The 19,760-nt window shown below is 33.4% G+C and overlaps 1 protein-coding gene across 1 annotated transcript in view; it reads left to right on the top strand.

Moving 5' to 3' along the window:
- The window catches only part of PTPN2 (protein tyrosine phosphatase non-receptor type 2), a 96,631-nt gene that overhangs the window by 56,127 nt on the left and 20,744 nt on the right, over nt 1–19,760 (top strand). Inside the window, exon 5 of the mRNA XM_044683203.1 lies at nt 3,204–3,341. Within this exon, the coding sequence (XP_044539138.1) occupies nt 3,204–3,341 (138 nt within the window). The remainder of the gene's footprint in view (nt 1–3,203; nt 3,342–19,760) is intronic.

Here is a 19,760-nt window from a genome sequence, read left to right as displayed (position 1 = left end):
ATATCCCTCTCTTTTGACACCATGTATTCTTAAATAATAAATGCAGGCCATTAATTAGCCTCATAAATTTAAATATAATACACTAAGCAATAAGTAATGGTAATACATATTTAACTCATAGTTGTAGAGGTCTTTAAAATCCCTAAGCCAGATCATGGTCCTTTGTTTTCTAAGTGTTAGGAAATCTGTGATTGATTTATGTAAAATGAATGCTGCATCTCTGTAAATTATTAATGGCTTTTAGCTGATGACTTAAAAACATTAGGCTTTAGGTAAATAACAAATAAATTAAAATTAGAAATATAGTCCATTTTCACTATCATCACATACATACTTGTGCTCAGGTAAGTGTGAGCTGATAGGTTTTGAAAAACTGATTTTCTGCTTTCTTGGAAAATGATGTAATATGCAATTTATCACTCCAGTGTCAATAATCCACTTGTCATCATTTTTTTGGATGATCCTCTAAAATGTACTCCAAAGGCTCTTGGGCTTTGTGATTTTTCAGCATAAGTTATGAAAAGACAGTATTTGTTTAGTTTGATGTGAAGATTACCATAAATTTCAGGCTTTTGTTTAGAAACCTACTTTTTTTGTTTTCTCTCCCCCAAAGATAAGATTCAAATTATCTCCTTCCCTCCCCCTTCTCTGAGATGGTAAGCAATTTGACCTGGGTTATACATGTATTTTCATGCAAAACATATTTCCATATTTATTTTCATTGTAAGAGAATACTTATATAAAACAAAAACACCCAAATAAAACCATAAATAAACAAATGTGAAAGCTAGAATGCTTTGATCTGCACCCAACTCCAACAGTCCTTTCTCTAGAGCAGTGATTCCCAAAGTGGGCGCTACCACCCCCTGGTGGGTACTGCAGCAGTCCAGGGGGGCGGTGATGGCCACACTTTTTTTGTATTACATTCTATTCTGAGTTCAATAAATAGTTTCATAATTTCCCGGGGGCGCTAAGTAATATTTTTTCTGGAAAGGGGGCGGTAGGCCAAAAAAGTGGGAACCACTGCTCTAGAGGTAGGATAGTATTCTTTGTCATCAGTCCTTCAGTATTGTCCCAGATCACCATGTTGCCTAGAGTAGCTAAGCCCTTCACTATTGTTTATTGTACAATATTGCTATTACTGGGTTCTCCCAGAAACCTACATTTTAAATTAGCTTTAACAAAGTTTAACTATTATGGTTATGATTGGAACTGATTGCATTGATCAAAAATATAAAAGAATATATGTATAAATATAAACACTGGCAGTAGCAATTAGAGAAGAAAAAGAAATTGAAGGTATTAAAATAGGCAATGAGGAGACTAAGCTATCACTCTTTGCAGATGATATGATGGTCTACTTAAAAAATTCTAGAGAATCAACTAAAAAGCTAGTAGAAATAATCAACAACTTTAGCAAAGTCGCAGGATACAAAATATATGCACATAAATCATCAGCATTTCTATAGATCTCCAACACATCACAGCAGCAAGAGGTAGAAAGAGAAACACCACTTAAAATCACCCTAGACAATATAAAATACTTAGAAATCTATCTACTAAAACAAATAGGAATTATACAAACACTTTCCAAAGAATGAAAACTAGATCTAAACAATTGGAAAAACATTGATCGCTTTTGGGTAGGACAAACTAACATAATAAAAATGACCATTCTACCCAAATTAATTTACCTATTTAGTGCCATACCTATCAAACTGCCAAAAAACTTTTTTACTGAATTAGAAGAAACTATGACAAAGTTCATTTGGAAGAACAAAAGATCAAGAATATCAAAGGAAATAATGAAAAAAAAACATGAAGGAAGGTGCCCTAGCAGTACCAGATATTAAACTATACTATAAAGCAGCAGTCATCAAAACAATATGGTACTGGCTAAGAGACAGAAGGGAGGATCAGTGGAATAGACTTGGGGTAAGTGACGTCAGCAAGACTGTCTATGATAAACTCAAAGAGCCCAACTTTTGGGACAAAAACCCACTATTTGACAAAAACTGTTGGGAAAATTGGAAAACAATATGGGAGAGATTAGGTTTAGAGCAACATCTCACACCCTACACCAAGATAAATTCAGAATGGGTGCAAGACTTGAATATAAAGAAGGAAACTATAAGAAAATTAGGTGAACATAGAATAGTATACCTGTCAGATCTATGGGAAAGGGAAAATTTTAAAACCAAGCAAGAGTTAGAAAAAATTACAAAATGTAAAATAAATAATTTTGATTATATTAAATTAAAAAGGTTTTGTACAAATAAAAACAATGCAACCAAAATCAGAAGAGAAACAATAGACTGGGAAAAAATCTTTATAACAAAAAATTCTGACAAGATCTAATTACTCAATTATACAAGGAACTAAATCAATTGTATGAAAAAAAACCATTACCCCATTTTTTATTTTTAAAAAAAGCAGTATTAGTGAAATAACTAGATATTTGTTTCTCAGAGTTTGTGAAAATAAAAATTGCCAGTCAAAAACTTGGGAGTGAGATGCTTGCCAGAATCTTGTGTTCTATTTGTATGAAAATAAGTAGTTCTGTTTTTAGGGATTTTGTGTTATGTACTATCAAAATATGATTGCTATTTTCTCATTTTTCTTAAATCTGATATCTCCTTTTATACTTGTTGCAATTAAGAACACATAACTCAAAAATTCAATAAAGCCAGACTAATCATAGAGTTTTAAAAATTCTAAATGATCTCTTATGAGCATAAAAATGCACAAGGAAACAATATATGAGGAATAGTTTTTTAAACCTATGTAATAGGTATATTTAAAATAAAACCATTTCAACTGTTTTGAGAACCTTCCTCCCTAGAATCTATTAAACCTACATAAACATTAAAAAGTAAAAATTCAGGTATATGATATAAAAAATATCAGCCATCATATTTAATGGATTGCAAATGCAATCTATCAATATTTTACCTTTCCAAGATAAAATGTCATGGTTCTTATTAGAAAGAAAATTTCATTACCTTGAAACACAGTACATTTTAATAGCACTATTACTTGTTCTGCATTTGGCTTTCATCTGACTCCTGAGGCATCTTAAATGTAGTTGTAACATTGGTTTTTCATTTGGATCCATATTTTGAAAAGAGATTCTCTTCTTTTCTATTGGATTATATGGTCTGCCAACTCTAAAAATGTTTATTTTTTTATATTTTTCAATTTAGATAAAATGTGCACAATATTGGCCAACCAAAGAAGACCAAGTGATGTTGTTTGAAGAGACAGGATTCTGTGTGAGACTAGTGTCAGAAGATATCAAATCATATTATACAGTTCATCTACTAAAATTAGAAAATATTCATGTAAGACCCTTTACCTCCCTTTCTTAATGTTTATTCTGTCATCCTAAGTTTTTATTGTAGTGTTTTTAAAATTATAATTTGATATATACCACATGTATTGCTACCCATTTTGCTTTTTGCCTTTGTTCCTACATATAGTATTTAAATTGAATAGAAATATAAGCTAAGTTTTGAAAGAGTTAAGTGGTTTTTTTGAGTTCAAAATTTTGAAATTTAAAATAGAGCCTTAAATATAAATTAAAATAATATCTACATATCCAGGACCTGAAATTCAGTTCAACAAATAATTTTTAAGGATCTACTTTGCTCAAGGCACCAGGGATACAAAGCCAAAAAATAGATTGCTTTCGAGTAACTTGCATTCAACTGGAGTTTTTAAAAAGGTAGTGCCAGAGTTGAGGCCTAAAGAAAAGAAAGCCTTTCAGGCAGAAGGGGCAGGCTAGCCTTGCCTTTGTTGATATTTACAAAGCTAAAGTCCTTTTTCCTTATCCTGTTTAATCACATTTCACATATACTTTCTTTCATGATTATTAATTATATATATTTCATCTCCCTCCGCCAGACCATATAAGCTCCTTGAAAGAAATATTAATAATCTTTATAGCCTCCACAAATCAAAACTTGTTCCTTTGCATATTTATAGGAATATGCCTATGAATAAATATTGAATAAATTACTTGTGGATTTTTAAGTACCTATATTGGTATATTCTTTACTTGAAAATTTGAATGTGAGTCAAATGGATATGCATTTGAAATTTTTTTTTAATTTGTAGTAAAATTTTTGTTGTTGGTCAGTTGTTTCAGTCTTGTCTGACTTTTCAAGACTCCATTTGGGGTTATCTCTGAGAGTATCACCCCATAAGATGATTCTCCAAAGAATAATAGAATATAGAGACCTTTTGGAGAACTAAGGACAGGAAAGTGTGATTGATTGATTTTACAGTGGCTACAAGGAAATGTGAAGTCCAGACAGACTTATCCGGGAGAGGCTGATGCTTAACAATGGATACTAAAGAAAGAGTCCAGCCAAGGGCTGGGCTTCCTAGTAGAGGACACTGATGAAATGGGAGCAACTACTAAGACAAAAAAGGGTACTTAACTTTTGACTGCTCTCTACTAGTCCCATCTAAACTGGGATCTTTTGGTACTTTAAGGTCTGTTCAGTCTGAACCAGGTCAGTCTGGGTCTTCCCTCGGGGTGAGTTCTCAGGGGACAGGGGCAAACTTGGGGTTCCCCAAACCCAGTTGACAGGCAAGTAGTTGCTTTAACAAATAAATAAAAAACAAGAGGGGCAGCTGGGTAGCTCAGTGGATTGAGAGCCAGGCCTAGAGACAGGAGGTCCTAGGTTCAAATCCAGCCTTAGACACTTCCCAGCTGTGTGACCTTGGGCAAGTCACTTGACCCCCATTGCCTACCCTTACCACTCTTCCACCAAGGAACTAATACACAGAAGTTAAGGGTTTAAAAAATATATATATATATATAAACAAGGCTCCTGTTTTTAGTATTTTCCATTAATAATTAAGTAGGTATGTGGGTTCATTCTCTTAAGTTCAAGATTACAACTCTTAATGGCCTCCTCAATCCATGGGATTTTTGCTTATGTCTTTCCCTAAATCATCCCTAAAGGATCATACCCAATAATAACCTGCTGATCTTTCTTTGGTCTTTTGGGGGTACCAATACAGCCCTCAGATTTGATGCAAGTTGTCCCAGCCTTTCACTACATGAGTAGCTCAGTTCCTTGTTTTTTATACCTGTTCTTGCATGTAAGCCATTATTGGCAATGTGCAGCAAATTTGTGCCCATGACCCTGGGGTAAATCTGAAATTTCTATTCTGTAGAGATTGTGGTGTTCTATTATTCGAAGACTTTGGTCATTACCTTTGTGACCTTGGGAATTCATCTAACACCTTGTTTCATTTTCTTTGTCTTTAAAATGATGCTAAACTCAGTGGTATGTAGTCCCTTTCTAATTCTAAATTTATAATCCTAAAGACAGTGCTGATGGAAAAAAATGGGTTTGTTATTTTTGCAGTTTAGGGTCTTTGAAAGAATGGTGAAGTTTCCTCAGTGCAGTTCTATTTCCTTCTGAGCCTCCCTTGTTGTCTCTTTACAATACCTATCTTCTTTTTTGTTATTACATTATAAAAATGCATTTGACTCCTTGTTAGAAAAGAGTTAAGCCTCTTTTTCAAGGAGATCTTTCATTTAAATTTTAAGATTATACTAGATTCCAGGGGCAGCTAGATGGCTCAGTGGATTAAGAGCCAGGACTTGAGACCAGGGAGTCCTGGATTCAAATTTAGCCACAGACATTTCTTCCTAACTAACCCCTATTGGTACTGTTCTTTTGCTAGAACCAGTACACAGTCTCAATTCTAAAACAGAAAGTAAGGATTTTTAAAATAGATTATATTAGATTCCTTGATAGATACCATTAGAGAGAACTCAGGTCAATTTTCCTTTGTCCATCATCAAATGATATGAAACAGGAATGGGTTTACTGGCTTGTGGTGTTAACTGTTATCACTTTGCCTTGGAGAGTGCTTTACATATTGTTCAGATGTAGGAAGGATGTTCTGTAGATCATGAGATTCTCCAGGTGATTCTGTTTACAGATTATGTGGTGATTGTTCTTCTTGAGGCTCACAGAGAAGGTTTTCTAGCAATAGGAAGTTTTTGATCACTTGGGCAGGACATTTTGGATGGTAAGTAATAAAAGTAAGTTTTTAAAAAAAGAATGGTAAGTAATGACTAGTTAAAGCATAGAATAACTTCGAAGCAAATAGTGAAAGTCAAAACTAGAATGGTAACATAGTTTTCAGTAAAATAATGAGAACAGAAGTTAAGTTTATAAGAGTTAAAGGTGTTGGAGGTGTGTGGCATTAAGTACAGTTTCCCTCAAGAAGTTCATTGTTGAAAAAAGATTAGAGTGGTATCTCAGAGGGATAACAGGGTTGAAGTATTATTCTGTGTAGTAAGGCCCATGGGGAAACAAATAATTGGTGAAGCAGTTACTCAGAAGAGATAAAAATAGATGAATGGAGGACAGAATTGAGAGGTTAGCTTTAAAAAAAAAAAAAAAAAGATGTTTTTCCCTCAGAGGCAGAAAGAGATTCTGTATGTAGAAATAGAAAATAATTTCTGAAGTCAGTAGTAGGAAAGTTGAAGGAGCTCATAAAAATGGAAGCTTTTTCATTTTATTTCATTTATTTAGGAGAAAGTTTAAGCATGATAGATTTTAGGTGGTTTTAACTAGTTTCTTCTATAAAAGATCAGCCAAGAACTGTTCTAAAATGTTCTTAAATCTCTGAAGCAAGATTATATATACTGCTTTATTATGTTGGGCGATAGCCCTGAAATAACAAATCAGAAATGCTTCTGCCTACCAATTATGTGTGAATTAATTTGTTTTGTGACTAGAATTCACATTTTTTTCTCCATTGCTATTCCAGTATAGGAGTAACATAAAGATTAGTCCTTTATATGATTGAGGGAGGATAATTCTCCTGTGTTTGCCTACAACCTGCATTTTGTGGGCCAAAATAATTAAATATCAGATCTTGTAAAATCCAATACTGAGGGAAGGGTATCATCTTGAGATGACTCATTTTGTGAAAGCAAGGGCTGTGGATTCTATTTTATGCTTTTAAAGACTTGAACCTTAAAAATGTATGATAGTAAATGATGTCATTCTTTCCCATCCTTACCTCCTGGTTTTCCTAAACTAATTTGAAATCATGTACTTACTATGACCATAAATCTAAAAAATGAGTCATATATAATGCTTCCTTAGACTTGTTTATTTTAAGGAACACATTAATTCATTCATATTAGAAAGCTTTTTGAAGATTATCATTAAATTTTATTAATTTTCAGATCAGCATCATTTCCTTCCCTGTCACCCCTTTCCCTGGTTGAGAAAGCAAGGCGGGGGGGGGGGGGAGGGCTGTTAAAAATATGTATAGTTAAGGAAACCAAATTCCTTTATTGACTGTTTCTTCCCCCCAAAAATACTCTTTCTACTCTGAGTCCATCCCTTCTCTATCAAGAGTTGGGTAGCATGTTTCATTTGCATCCTCTGAAATTTTAGTTAATTATTAAATTGGTCAGAGTTCCTAAGGCTTTATCTTTTTTACAATATTGCTATTATTGTTTAAATTGTTCTCCTGGTTCTCACTTCATTCTGCATCAGTTTACAAGCCTTCCAATGTTTCTCTGAAACAAATTCTTTTTCATTTCTTGTATCACAAAAAAAAATATCAATCCATCATATATATATATATACAAATATATATATATATTATACCTTATTTAGCAATTTCTCTATTGATGAGTACTCCCTAAGTTTCCAATTCTTTGCCATCATATAAATAACTGCAATAAATATTGTTGTAAATATGGTCCTTTTTCCCTTTCTTTTTTCTCATTGGAGTGTAGACCTTGCTGGATCAAAGAATATGTCCAGTTTAATAGCTAAATGGCTCATTTTCTAATCACAGAATTATGGGCTCCTTTTTTTAAAAAATAAGGAAAATTAGTTGTCTGCTGGGAAAATTTTAGGAATATAGATCTTAGCTCAAACAAAATCCATTTATTTCTCAGAGGTAATGTAGCATAATGCAAAGAGTTGTTTACTTAGGATCAAATAGTTTTAGTTCAGATTCTGTCTTCACTACTAGCTATATGATGTTGGGCAAGTTATTTAATCTCTGATCATCAATCTCTTCTGTAAAATAGATATTATTTTTTATCTAATTTTCTCTCAGAGTTGTAACAGAATAAATAAACTTGCTATTTATTTTTAACACCCTATTCTTGTAAAATTTTGAGTTCCAAGTTCTTTCCCTCCCTCCCACCCCTTCTCTATCCACTAAAAGACAAACAGTATAGCAGTTATACATGTGAAATCATGCAAAATATATTACTATAATTAGCATATGGCAAAACAAAATAGCAAAAAAATTAAAGTAAAAAAATCCTGTTTCTGTTTGCATTTAGAATTAAACAGTTTTCTCTGGAGATAGCATTTTTTCATCATGAGTCCTTTGAATTGTCTTGGATCTTTATATTGATCAGAGTAGTCAAGACTTTCACAGTTGATCATCTGTTATTGCTGTTATTGTGCACACCACTTTTCCAGGTCTTTCATTTTGTGTCAGATCATACAGATCTTCCTAGGTTTTGTTTTTCTGAAACCACTCCCTCATAATTTCTTATAGCATATAAGTATTTTATCCTAGTCATATGCCACAAGTTGTTCACCATTCTCCAATTGATGAGCATCCCTTCATTTTTCAGTTTGTTGCCACCACAAAGAGTTACTATAAATAATTTTGTACATATTGGGCCATTTCCTTTTTCTTTGATCTTTTGGGATACAGACCTAGTAGTAGTATTGCTGGGTCAAAGAGTATGCACCATTTAATAGCTGTTCAGACATAGTTCCAAATTATTTTCTCCAGAATGATTAGACCAGTTAGTTAATATACCTATTTTCCTTCATTCCCTATAGCATTTGTAATTTCTGATAGATGTGAAGTGATATTTCAGAATTGTTTTGATTTGCATTTCTCTAATAGTGATTGCTGCATTTTTTAATGTTAACTATAAGTAGCTTTATTTCTTCTTCTGAAAACTGCCAATTCTTATCCTTTGACCATTCATCAATTGAGGAAATGACATTTCCTTTTAAAAATTTGACTCAATTCCCAATATATTTTAGAAATGAGGCCTTAGAGAAACTTGATGTAAAATGTTTGCTATTACTTCATTGTTTTGGCTACCTTTTATTTAAATGTTTCCCTAATTATCTCTTTTAATTGAGTTTATTTTTAATTTATCTAAGATCCTGATTATTACCCTTTTTTAAAATTTTAGTTGAAGCATAATAGATTTCTTTATTATAATTCTATTTGTGTTTCTGTTTCTAGTGTGACTTGTAACAACATGTTTTGTTTTGTTTTTTTCCTGGTTTAAATCTGTTCTGCAATCTATTTTATGGGTAAGCTCTTCACATTCACATTTATGATTACTGTGTCTCTCACTTCTCCCCAAACTGTGGCTCTATTTGAATTGTTTCTCTCTGGTTGATTGTAGTATTTTTTTTTTTGACCTGGGAAGAGCTCTGGAAGGACTATAATATTCCTGAAAACAGAGATTTTTCTTTTTGGAATCTCTTTTAGGAAGTGACTAGTTGAGTCTTTCAATTTCTATTTTACCCCCTGGATCTAAAATATTGGAGAAGTTTTCCTTGATCAGTTCTTTTTTTATATATATTTTTATTTTTATTTCGAATATTTTCCCATTCGATAAGTTCTTGAAATATGATGTCTAAACTCTTTTTGATTATGACTTTCAACTACTACAATAATTCTTAGGTTGTTTTATCTCAGTCTATTTTCTAGTTCAGTTGTTTTTTCTGTGAGCATTTTCCTCAATTGTTTTCATTTGTTTGACTTTGTTGTATTGATTCTTAATGTCTCATGGAGTCATTAGCTTCCATTTGCTTGGTTCTTATTTTTAAGGAATTACTTTTCCCAGTGATCTTTTGTACCTCTTTTCATTTGGACAATTCTGCTTTTTAAGAAGTTCTTTTTTTCAGTGTTTTTTTTTGGTTTTGTTTTTTGTTTTTGCTTCTTTACCATTGCTTTTCTTAAGGTATTGTTTTCTTTATTTTTTTATGTATGTATCTTGTACCATGTTGTTAATTCTTTTTCCCCAGATTTATGTTATCAATTCACTTCTTTTCCCAATTTTTCCTTTGCTACTACTCTTATCTCTTTCTTTAACTCTTCCAGTTCAACTTGCCTCCAGAAGTGTGAACTATTATGATTATTTCCTTTATTCCTTCTCATCATCAAGCTAATATTTTCAAATTTTTTATTTTTATTGTCATGCAAAATACACTTCCATATTGGTCATTGTTTTAAGAGCAAACTTATACATAGCCAAAATCCCAAAATAAAACCATATTTGCACTGGTGTGAAAGATTACTCCAGCAGCTCTTTTCCTGTAGGTAAAGAGCATTCCCTATCATAAGCCCTTCAAGTTTGTCCTAGATCGGTGATGGGCAAACTATAACCCACAGGCCAGATGTAGCCCCCCTGAAATGTTCTTTCCACTGCACCACATTATTCCTAATTTGATGAATACAATGAGTAGGATACAATACAATGAAACTTCAAAAGAGTCGCCTTAGAAACAGACTGGCAGGTGAGCATTTCTTTTCCTTTGTCCCCCTCTTTAAAAAGTTTGCCCAGGGGCAGCTGGGTAGCTCAGTGGATTGAGAGTCAGGCCTAGAGATGGGAGGTCCTAGGTTCAAATCTGGCCTCAGACACTTCCCAGCTGTGTGACCCTGGGCAAGTCACTTGACCCCCATTGCACATCCTTACCACTTTCCAACCTAGGAGCCAATACACAGAAGTTAAGGGTTTAAAAATGTAAAAAAAAATTTTTTTTTTTTTTTTGCCCATCACTGTTCTAGATCATTGCATTGCTGAGAATAGCCAAGTTTTCACAGATACTCATAGTAAAATATTGCTGTTATTATGTACGCTTGTCTCCCAGTTCTCTTTATTTCACTCTGCATCAGTTCCTGTAGATCTTTCCAGCTTTTTCTGAAATCATCTTGCTTAAATTTTCTTTTTTTTTTTATTTAAAAAATATTTTTCCCTGTTTCATAATTCGGGTTTTTTTTTCCTTCCCTTCTTCCCTCCTCATTCCCAGATCCAATAAGCACTTCCACTGGGTTATACAAATGTTATCACTTATACATATTTCCATATTATTCATTTTTTCTATAGAGCAATTTGTTAAAACCAAAGCCCCAAATCATATATCCATATAAAAAATAAGTCATTCGTTTTTCTTCAGTTTCTACTCCCACAGTTCTTTCTCTATATGTGGATAGCATTCTTTCTCTGCCAACAGTGCATCAGTTTCCCAGTTTTGCCAAATCCCCTCCAACATTTACCATTTTCCATTACTACCAAATTGGCCAATCTGATAGTATGAAGTGGTACCTCAGTGTTGCATTTCCCTAATAAAGAATGATTTGGAACATTTTTTTCATATGATTATTGATGATTTTGATATCTTCCTCTGAAAATTGCTTGTTCATATCCATTTGTCAATTGGAAAATGGTTCATATTCTTATAAATTTGACTTAGTTCGCTATAAATTTGAGAAATAAACCTTTGTTAGAGACATTTGTTATAAAAAAAATTTTCCCAGTTTGTTGTTTCCCTTCCAATCTTGGTTAGATTAGGGTTGTTTTGTTTTGTTTTTTTTAATAAAAGCTTTTTTTTAAACCCTTAACTTTGGTGTATTGTCTCATAGGTGGAAGAGTGGTAAGGGTGGGCAATGGGGGTCAAGTGACTTGCCCAGGGTCACACAGCTGGGAAGTGGCTGAGGCCGGGTTTGAACCTAGGACCTCCTGTCTCTAGGCCTGACTCTCACTCCACTGAGCTACCCAGCTGCCCCCTAATAAAAACTTTTTAATTTAATGTAACCAAAATTAGTCATTTTATATCTTATAATACACTCTATCTCTTCTTTGGTCATAAATTCTTCCCATCTCCAAAGATCTGTAGGTAAACTATTCTGTGTTCCCCTAGTTTAGTTTCATTCTTTATATTTAAATCATATGTCCATTTTAACCATTTCTTGGTATAGGGTGTGAGATATTGGTCTATATCTAGCTTCTGCCATACCATTTTCCATTTTTCCCAGCAGTTTTTATTAAATAGTGAATTCTTATTCAGAAAGCTGGGATCTTTGGTTTTATTAAAAATATAGGTTGCTAAGGTCTTTTATCCTTGTAGATTATGTCTATTCCTTTGATCTGCCATTCTGTTGTGGTGAAAATTTTATTAGCAGAGACACCAAAAAGAAAAACAAAATCTCTAAGCCAAAAAGAAAGAGATTTATTGAGGGAGGGCCAGACTCACAATAAAGCTGGACTCCAAAGACCCAGAGGCTTATGAGTGGCCTCCTTATATACCCAAAAACTTTTAGAAAAGAATCAGTAATTTTTCACATAATATTTATAGATACACAAGAATGAATCAAGTAAAATAAGAATAAAACCTAGAAGGAGATGGAAAAATCAGACAACGTGGGTGTGTTTGAACCACAACTTCACATAGTAGAACAAAGGGTGGAGAAGTGTCAGAAAACTTTATTCCTGCTGTATGATTCTTCTTAGAAATGATTCTTTCAGAATTAAGTGATTACTATTTTTAGAAATATTTAATACTTATAGGACTGAACTATTAATTGAATACTAATTTAGTTTCAAAAAGGCTAAACTAAAAGAATAAAACAAAAACTCTAAAAGAATAAAAAATGCTTCATATAGAATCATATGTGATTCAGATATAGAATATACTCCAGATAGAATTAAATTAAGAAAAACTGCTGATCTAATGTAACAAAATAACTGAATTTTGGAAAACCTGCTAATACTGAGGTAATCATGAGGGCGGTAGGGGACTTCACATTCACACTGTTGCTTAGTCAATACCAAATTGTTTTGATGCTTACTGCTTTATTTTACACTTTGAGATCTGGTTCCATTAGACCACCTTTCTTCACATTTTTTTCCCGTTAGTTCTCTTGATATTCTTGATCTTTTGTTCTTCTGGATGTATAATTTTCTAGTTATATAAAATAATTATTTGGTAGTTTGATTGGTATGGCACTGAATAAACAAATTAATTTAGGTAGAATTGTCATTTTTGTTATATTAGATCAGCCTAGTCCTGAGCAATGAATATTTTTCCAATTGTTTAGATCTGACTTTATTTGTATGAAAAGTGTTTTGTAATTATGTTCATATAATTTCTGTGTTTGCCTTGGCAAGTAAATTCCCAGGTATTTTATATTTAGAGTGATTTTAAATGGAATTTCTCTTTCTAACTCTTACTGATAGGCTTTGTTGGTAATACATAGAAATGCTAATGATTTATGTAGGTTTATTTTGTATCCTATAATTTTACAAAAGTTATTACTTCAGCTAATTTTTTTTAGTTGATTCTCTAAGTATAGTATCATGTCATCTGCAAAGACTGATAGTTTAGTTTCCTTATTACCTATTTTAATTCCTTCCATTTCTCTTTCTTTCCTTATGTGAACTCAGATTATGGAGTCTTTAATCGTTGAACAAATGAAACTTTAATAGCAGTTGCACCATTTGGGTGTCCTGATCCAACATCGAGGTCATAAACCTTAATTGTCAATATGGGCTCTTAAATAGGATTGGGCTGTTATCTCTGGGGTAACTTGTTCCGTTGATCAAAATTTGGGTCAATTACTGGCTTGTTTCACTTGGATTAGTTGATCTAGGTTATATCATTTGGAAGTTGTTTTGTACTCTGAGGTCACCCCAATCAAACATTATAACTTAGGAATCTTGTAGGTTCATCCCTTGGGTATTAATTGCTGTTATTGTTTGCTAAAGCTAGCATTTTTAGTACAATATTAAATAATAGTGGTGATAATGGACAGCCTTGCTTCACCTCTGATCTTATTGAGAAGGCTTCTAGCTTATCCCCATTACATATGAGACTTGCTAAAGTTTTAGGTTGATATTACTTGTTATCTTAAGGAATTTATTTATTCCTCTGCTTTCTAATGTTTTTAATAGGAATGGGTATTGTGTTTTGTTGAAGGCTTTTTCTGCATCTATTGATTGAGATAATCACATGATTTCTGTTAATTTGGTTTTTTAAATGGTCAATATAATGCTGATAGTTTTCCTAATATTAACCAGGAGGAGCAGCTGCATGGCTCAGGGGATTGTGCCCTAGGTTCAAAAGTGGCCTCTAGGGGCAGCTGAGTAGCTCAGTGGATTGAGAGCCAGGCCTAGAGACGGGAGGTCCTAGGTTCAAATCCGGCCTCAGACACTTCCCAGCTGTGTGACCCTGGGCAAGTCATTGACCCCCATTGCCCACCCTTACCACTCTTCCACCAAGGAGCCAATACACAGAAGTTAAGGGTTTAAAAAAAATTTAAAGAAAAAGTGGCCTCATACACTTACTTTGTGCCCCTGGGCAAGTCACTTAAGGCCCATTGCCTAACTTTACCACTCTTCTGCCTTAGAACCAATATACAGTATTGATTCTAAGATGGAAGGTAAGGGTTTAAAAAAAAAAATTAAAACAGCCCTGCATTCCTGGTATAAATCCCACTTGGTCATAGTGAATGATCCTTGTGATATATTGCTGTAGTCTCCTTGCTTTTATCTTAATTTAAATTTTTGCATCTATTAATGAAATTGGCCTATAATTTTCTTTCTCTGTTTTTGTTCTTCCTGACTTAGGTTAACAGTATCATATCGGTTTTATAACAAATTAGCATTTATTACACAATATATTCAGGTTATATTTCAGGCTTCAGAGAGATTCAAGACAACGCTGTCTTCAAGGGTTTAATCCTATAGACACATAAATTTAAAAAAATAATATAATATTGCATTGTTAAGTAATAGATAATATTACTACACCAATTCAGAGAAAAGAATAGTCACTCAGGACAAGCATAATTAGATATAAATCCTTATGCTGCAAGTATTTGAACTTGTCCCAAGTTTATTTCATGCAGGGAAACTTGCTTCAGCAAAATTCAAGAATCAATGACTAAGACCATTTTGATAGAAAGAGATGATTTTGGGAAGATATCATGACATGATGGAGCAAGGGAGAACTGATTTTGAACTCTGCCGGAGGCACTTAACTTTGTGACTCTAGGGAAACCACTTAATTTCTCAGTTTCAGTTTCCTCATACTAAATTGAGAGTGGAGGTTTGTTAGGATTAAACAAACTGATATATGGGAAGTACTTTACTTAGCTTTTAGTTCTATTTTATTATTTCTATAGGGGAATATTGAGAAATCTGAAGTTAGAGAGGTGTGAGGAGGCCTTGAATGCCTTGAAACTTTATCCTATCAATATTGAGAAAGCATTGAAAGTTGTTTTCATTTGTTTGTGATAGGAAGATGGATATTTTAAATAGTAGTTTGTAGAATGAATTAGAGGCATGAGAAAGTAAGCACATAGGGAATCTACTGAGAAGCTTTTTATTCTGAGCTTGATTTTAAATCTTAATAGAAATAAAGCATTGACTGAAATAATGAAGCCTAGAAAATGGGTCTAATTATGAAGAGAAAAGATGATTTAATCAATCAACAAGCTTTTATTAAGCACCTACTCTGTACCAGGCACTGTGCTAAGTACCAAGAAACGCAGAACAAACAAAAAAACAAAATCCAGTTCCCATCTCAACTCTCAATTAACTTAGTTTATCTTTAGTTATATTTTAACTTTGCAATTTATTTCCGTCACCTCTTCTTGCAAATATCAGTGAAAAATGTCAGGACAGAAAGAGTAAAATTTATTTAAGTAAATTTTTCTTTTATAAAATGTATCGTTCTTTTTACTTCATAACCTCAGTTTTCTTTTAGCTCCAGGCTATATCATTCTCTGAGCTTTATTTTTAGCATCTGATTTCAGTAATATAGGGTTAATCAACCAAAATTAAATTGCTTTGGGGGGTGGGGGGGGACAAACCTTCAATCTTTTCTTCTGGGAGAAAAATGCACTGTTTTGTTTTTTTTTTTACAGAAAACTATTAGTGAGGTGGACCAGATTATATAAACAAACATGAGAATTTCTGGGAACTGTCTTTGAGTATCCATGATAGCCTGACCTGAATTGAAAAAAAATCAAGGAACAGTGGTTGTGAGCCAAAATTATTCAGACAGAGAAAATAAAACAGCCACCCAAGACTAGAGGAACAGAAGGTTGCAAAGTCAGGATGTGATGCAATTGCACAGCACATAAACAATTTGTGACTATTGGGCCACAGGATAAGATGCTACAATATTAATAAATTTCATGCAGACCTTGGAGAATACATTATGATGATTGAAGACCTGTAGAAAATGAATCTAGCCCCACATCACTCTGAAGGCATTAAGATGAGTTAGGCTTAAATATTCTAGTATCTTTTAAAGAGATTCCTAGGTGAAGCAATCTGGACTTGCAGTTGGAATTTTATCACTTATAGTTCACTAAATAGTAAGTGTGAAAAAAGGATTGGGAACATATATCCAGAACTGAACTTCCTAATGTTCTGAATCAAAACAATTAATAGTGAAGCATAACTCTTCTGATGCAGCAATAAGATTTTTGGTCTTTTCTATATGTGATTGGTTACAAAATAGCTCTAAAGATTCAATCAGTTCTACTAAGGGACACTCTCTTCTAGCTTTCCTGCACTTATGATTGTAGAAGAGCTCAAAAATGATACTGTTCAGTTTTATTTGTTGAAGTAACTGATTAACGATTAGGAATCTTCCAGTCAGTAAAAAAGTAGATCTTTCATATATGTCAGATTAATTTTCCTTATGCATTAAACACAACATAATAGCATTGATCCTGTTAACTCATGGATATTAACCAATTGCTGGGGAAAATGGAAAACAGATTGGAAGAAATTATGTTTAGACTAGCATCTTAAATGTGCTATATACATTTTAAATGGATATGTTTACTGAATAGATCACATTTTTTAAAATTTAGAAAAGAGGGGAAGAATTCTCTACCTGATCATAGAAGATAAGATGAGCCATTTCAGTTGCATACATTGTAAAAGCAAAACCAATACAGTAAGAATTAGAAATTAATTCCCACCAAATAGAGGTTCAGTACCTACCTCTAAAGGAAATCAGTACAAATACATAAGAGCCAGGAGTCAGAGGACGTGAGGCAGCAGTTTTCAAATAAAAACTGTAGTCTATCAGTAACCATATGAAAGAATGTTCCAAATCACTAATAAAAAGAGAAATGCAAATGAAAAGAACTGAGCTTCTACCTCAAATTTATCGAGATTGGCAAAACCAACAGAAGAAAATGATAATTGTAGGAGTTGCTACAGAAAAGTAGGCAGACTACTTTACTGTTGGCTGGAGCTATGAACTGGTCTAACCATACTGGAATAAGAGTTTGGAACTCTACTCCAAAAAGCACTAAAGTGTGCTTGCCTTTGACCCATTAATACTATTACTTGGCAAAGATGTTGAAGACTGATATAGGGTACCCATTTGTAGCAAAACTTTTTATAAGTGCTTTTATTGTTCTAACAAAGAACTGGAACCAGATTTTGGTGTACAGGTATAATAATAGTACTGCAGGAAATGACTAAGAGGTAAGATTTGAGCCTAGTAACCAAGCATGCCTTTAAAGCATGCCTTCAAAGAACTGATAAAGCACACCTCCTTGCCTACTGACAGAAGAGACAAGCAAGAAGGGCAAATTGAGATAAACCAATCTTTTGATGTGTTCTACTTGACTGTACTTATTGAATTCAGAGAGAGCTTCCTTTGGGGGAAGGATAAGTTAATCGTTAGTGATAGTGATATGAGAAAGTGCACAAGAGAGGAAAAAAAAAGGAGTGGAGCATCATTAAAAAATTAAAAAACTTATGGAAGAAAAGTTTGGAAGAAGACACAAAGTATAGTTTTGTTATTTGTTAAAGTTTGTTAACTTTTTTAAACTTTGTAAACTTTGTTAAAGTTACTAGACATTTTTTTAAAAGTACTTCAGGTGGTAGTGATTTCATATACGTTACATCTTTTTCTTTGTATATTGAAATGCTTTCATTAAGGTTTAAGCTCATAATCAATTTAAAAATTTTCAAGAACTTAATATCTTCCATCTTAAACCAACAAATACTGTTAATGACTTCCACCAAATGCTAGAAATAGGTGAGGACAACAATAAATTTCTTGGAAGATGAGTGAAGAGTGAGAGGCACCAAAGATTTGTAGACTGTATAGAAGTTTTCCTCAATGCATCATTAGTAGTGGCTTCAAAAAGAAAATTGGGAAGTGAAGCATTGAACAACATGCCTGATGAACTGAAGTCCCAAATTTGGGAGAAGATAACCAGAGTTATGAAAAACCCCTCAAAAGCACAACCAAGAACACTAATAAGTACTGACTTATTTGCCTATTTTCCTAGCTTTAAAATTTTAGAGGCATTGTCTCTCCCCTTCGTTACATTTATATATTACCAACTACCTATATTCCATAAAAATCTCAAACTCAGCATGTCCAAAATAACTCATCATCTTTCTCCCCCTCCAAACTCACTCCTTTTCCTACCTTTCCAGCTTCTCTCAAGGACAACAACAACATTCTGTCACCTAGGTTCTTACCTTCAAGGATGTGCTAGCTCTTCACTCTGACCCATTACACTTATCATTTGCCAAATTTTGTTGTTTCTACCTCTATGCCATCTTATATATGATCCCTTCTCCACTTATAGGCATTGTTAGAGTTCCCACTTTCTTTACCTCTTGTCTGGATTATTGCAACAGACTTTTAATTGGTCTCCATTTTTTTAGGCCTTTTCCCACCCTAATCCATCATAACAAATAGCCATCAAAGCTATTTTCTTGAAGTCCAGGGGTAGCCATATTTCCACCTCGGTAAACTAGAGACTTCCCATTACCTTTAGGATTATATATAAACTTCTTTGGCATTTAAAGCCCTTTACAAAATGACTCATCTACCTTTCCAGTAATAAAAAATTACTCTACTTTCTGTACCTTAATGGTACAGCCAGACTGATCTTGTTGTTCCCTACACATAATATACCATCTCCTTCCTCGATGCCTTTGTATTGAATGTCCTGTGTTCGTAGAATACATTTCCACCTCACCGCCACCTCCTTGAATCCTTTGTTAACTTCAAATTTCTGTTTGAGCTACACCTTCTACAGAAATTCTTTCTGATGTCCTCCAACTGCTAGCACTTCACTCAGAAATTTAGCTTGTATCTAATATATTTTGTATGTATTTATTTGTGTACATACTGTCTCTCATGATAGAATGTAAGAGCCTTAAAGACATGACTGTTTCATTTTTTTTTTTTTTTCATTTAGTCACAGTGCTGGCACATATTAGGTGCTTTCAAATAAATGCTTATTTATAACTTGAGGCCTTCTGACTAATTAAGGCATGAAATAGGAAATGCTAAGTTAAAAAAAATCATGATTATTGTGTTGGAAATCAAGCACAAAATTCATTGGAGGATCCTCTATAGTTGGTGAAGTCCTCCAGATTTTTTTTTTTTTTTACAGTTGACTTTTCAGGGTCTCCTAAGTGATATTTATAGCACTTAAGAGTTTAGACTTACCTATCTGCACACTAAAAATGAAGTGGATAATAGACTCCTGTTGTCTAGATTGGTACCTATATAGCTGAACAATCTATAATTCTTTTGTATCAGTATGCCTATCTTGGACTGACACTTCAAATGAACATTAAGCCCAGGTCTTTACAAATGATAATTGACGTGGCAGGCAGTATTGAAGGAAAGGGGAAAAGACAAATTGAAGTTTCATGG

Source organism: Gracilinanus agilis, chromosome 1 (genome assembly GCF_016433145.1).
Source record: "Gracilinanus agilis isolate LMUSP501 chromosome 1, AgileGrace, whole genome shotgun sequence".
NCBI lineage: Eukaryota > Metazoa > Chordata > Mammalia > Didelphimorphia > Didelphidae > Gracilinanus > Gracilinanus agilis.
This window is presented reverse-complemented; position numbering and strand designations above follow the sequence as displayed.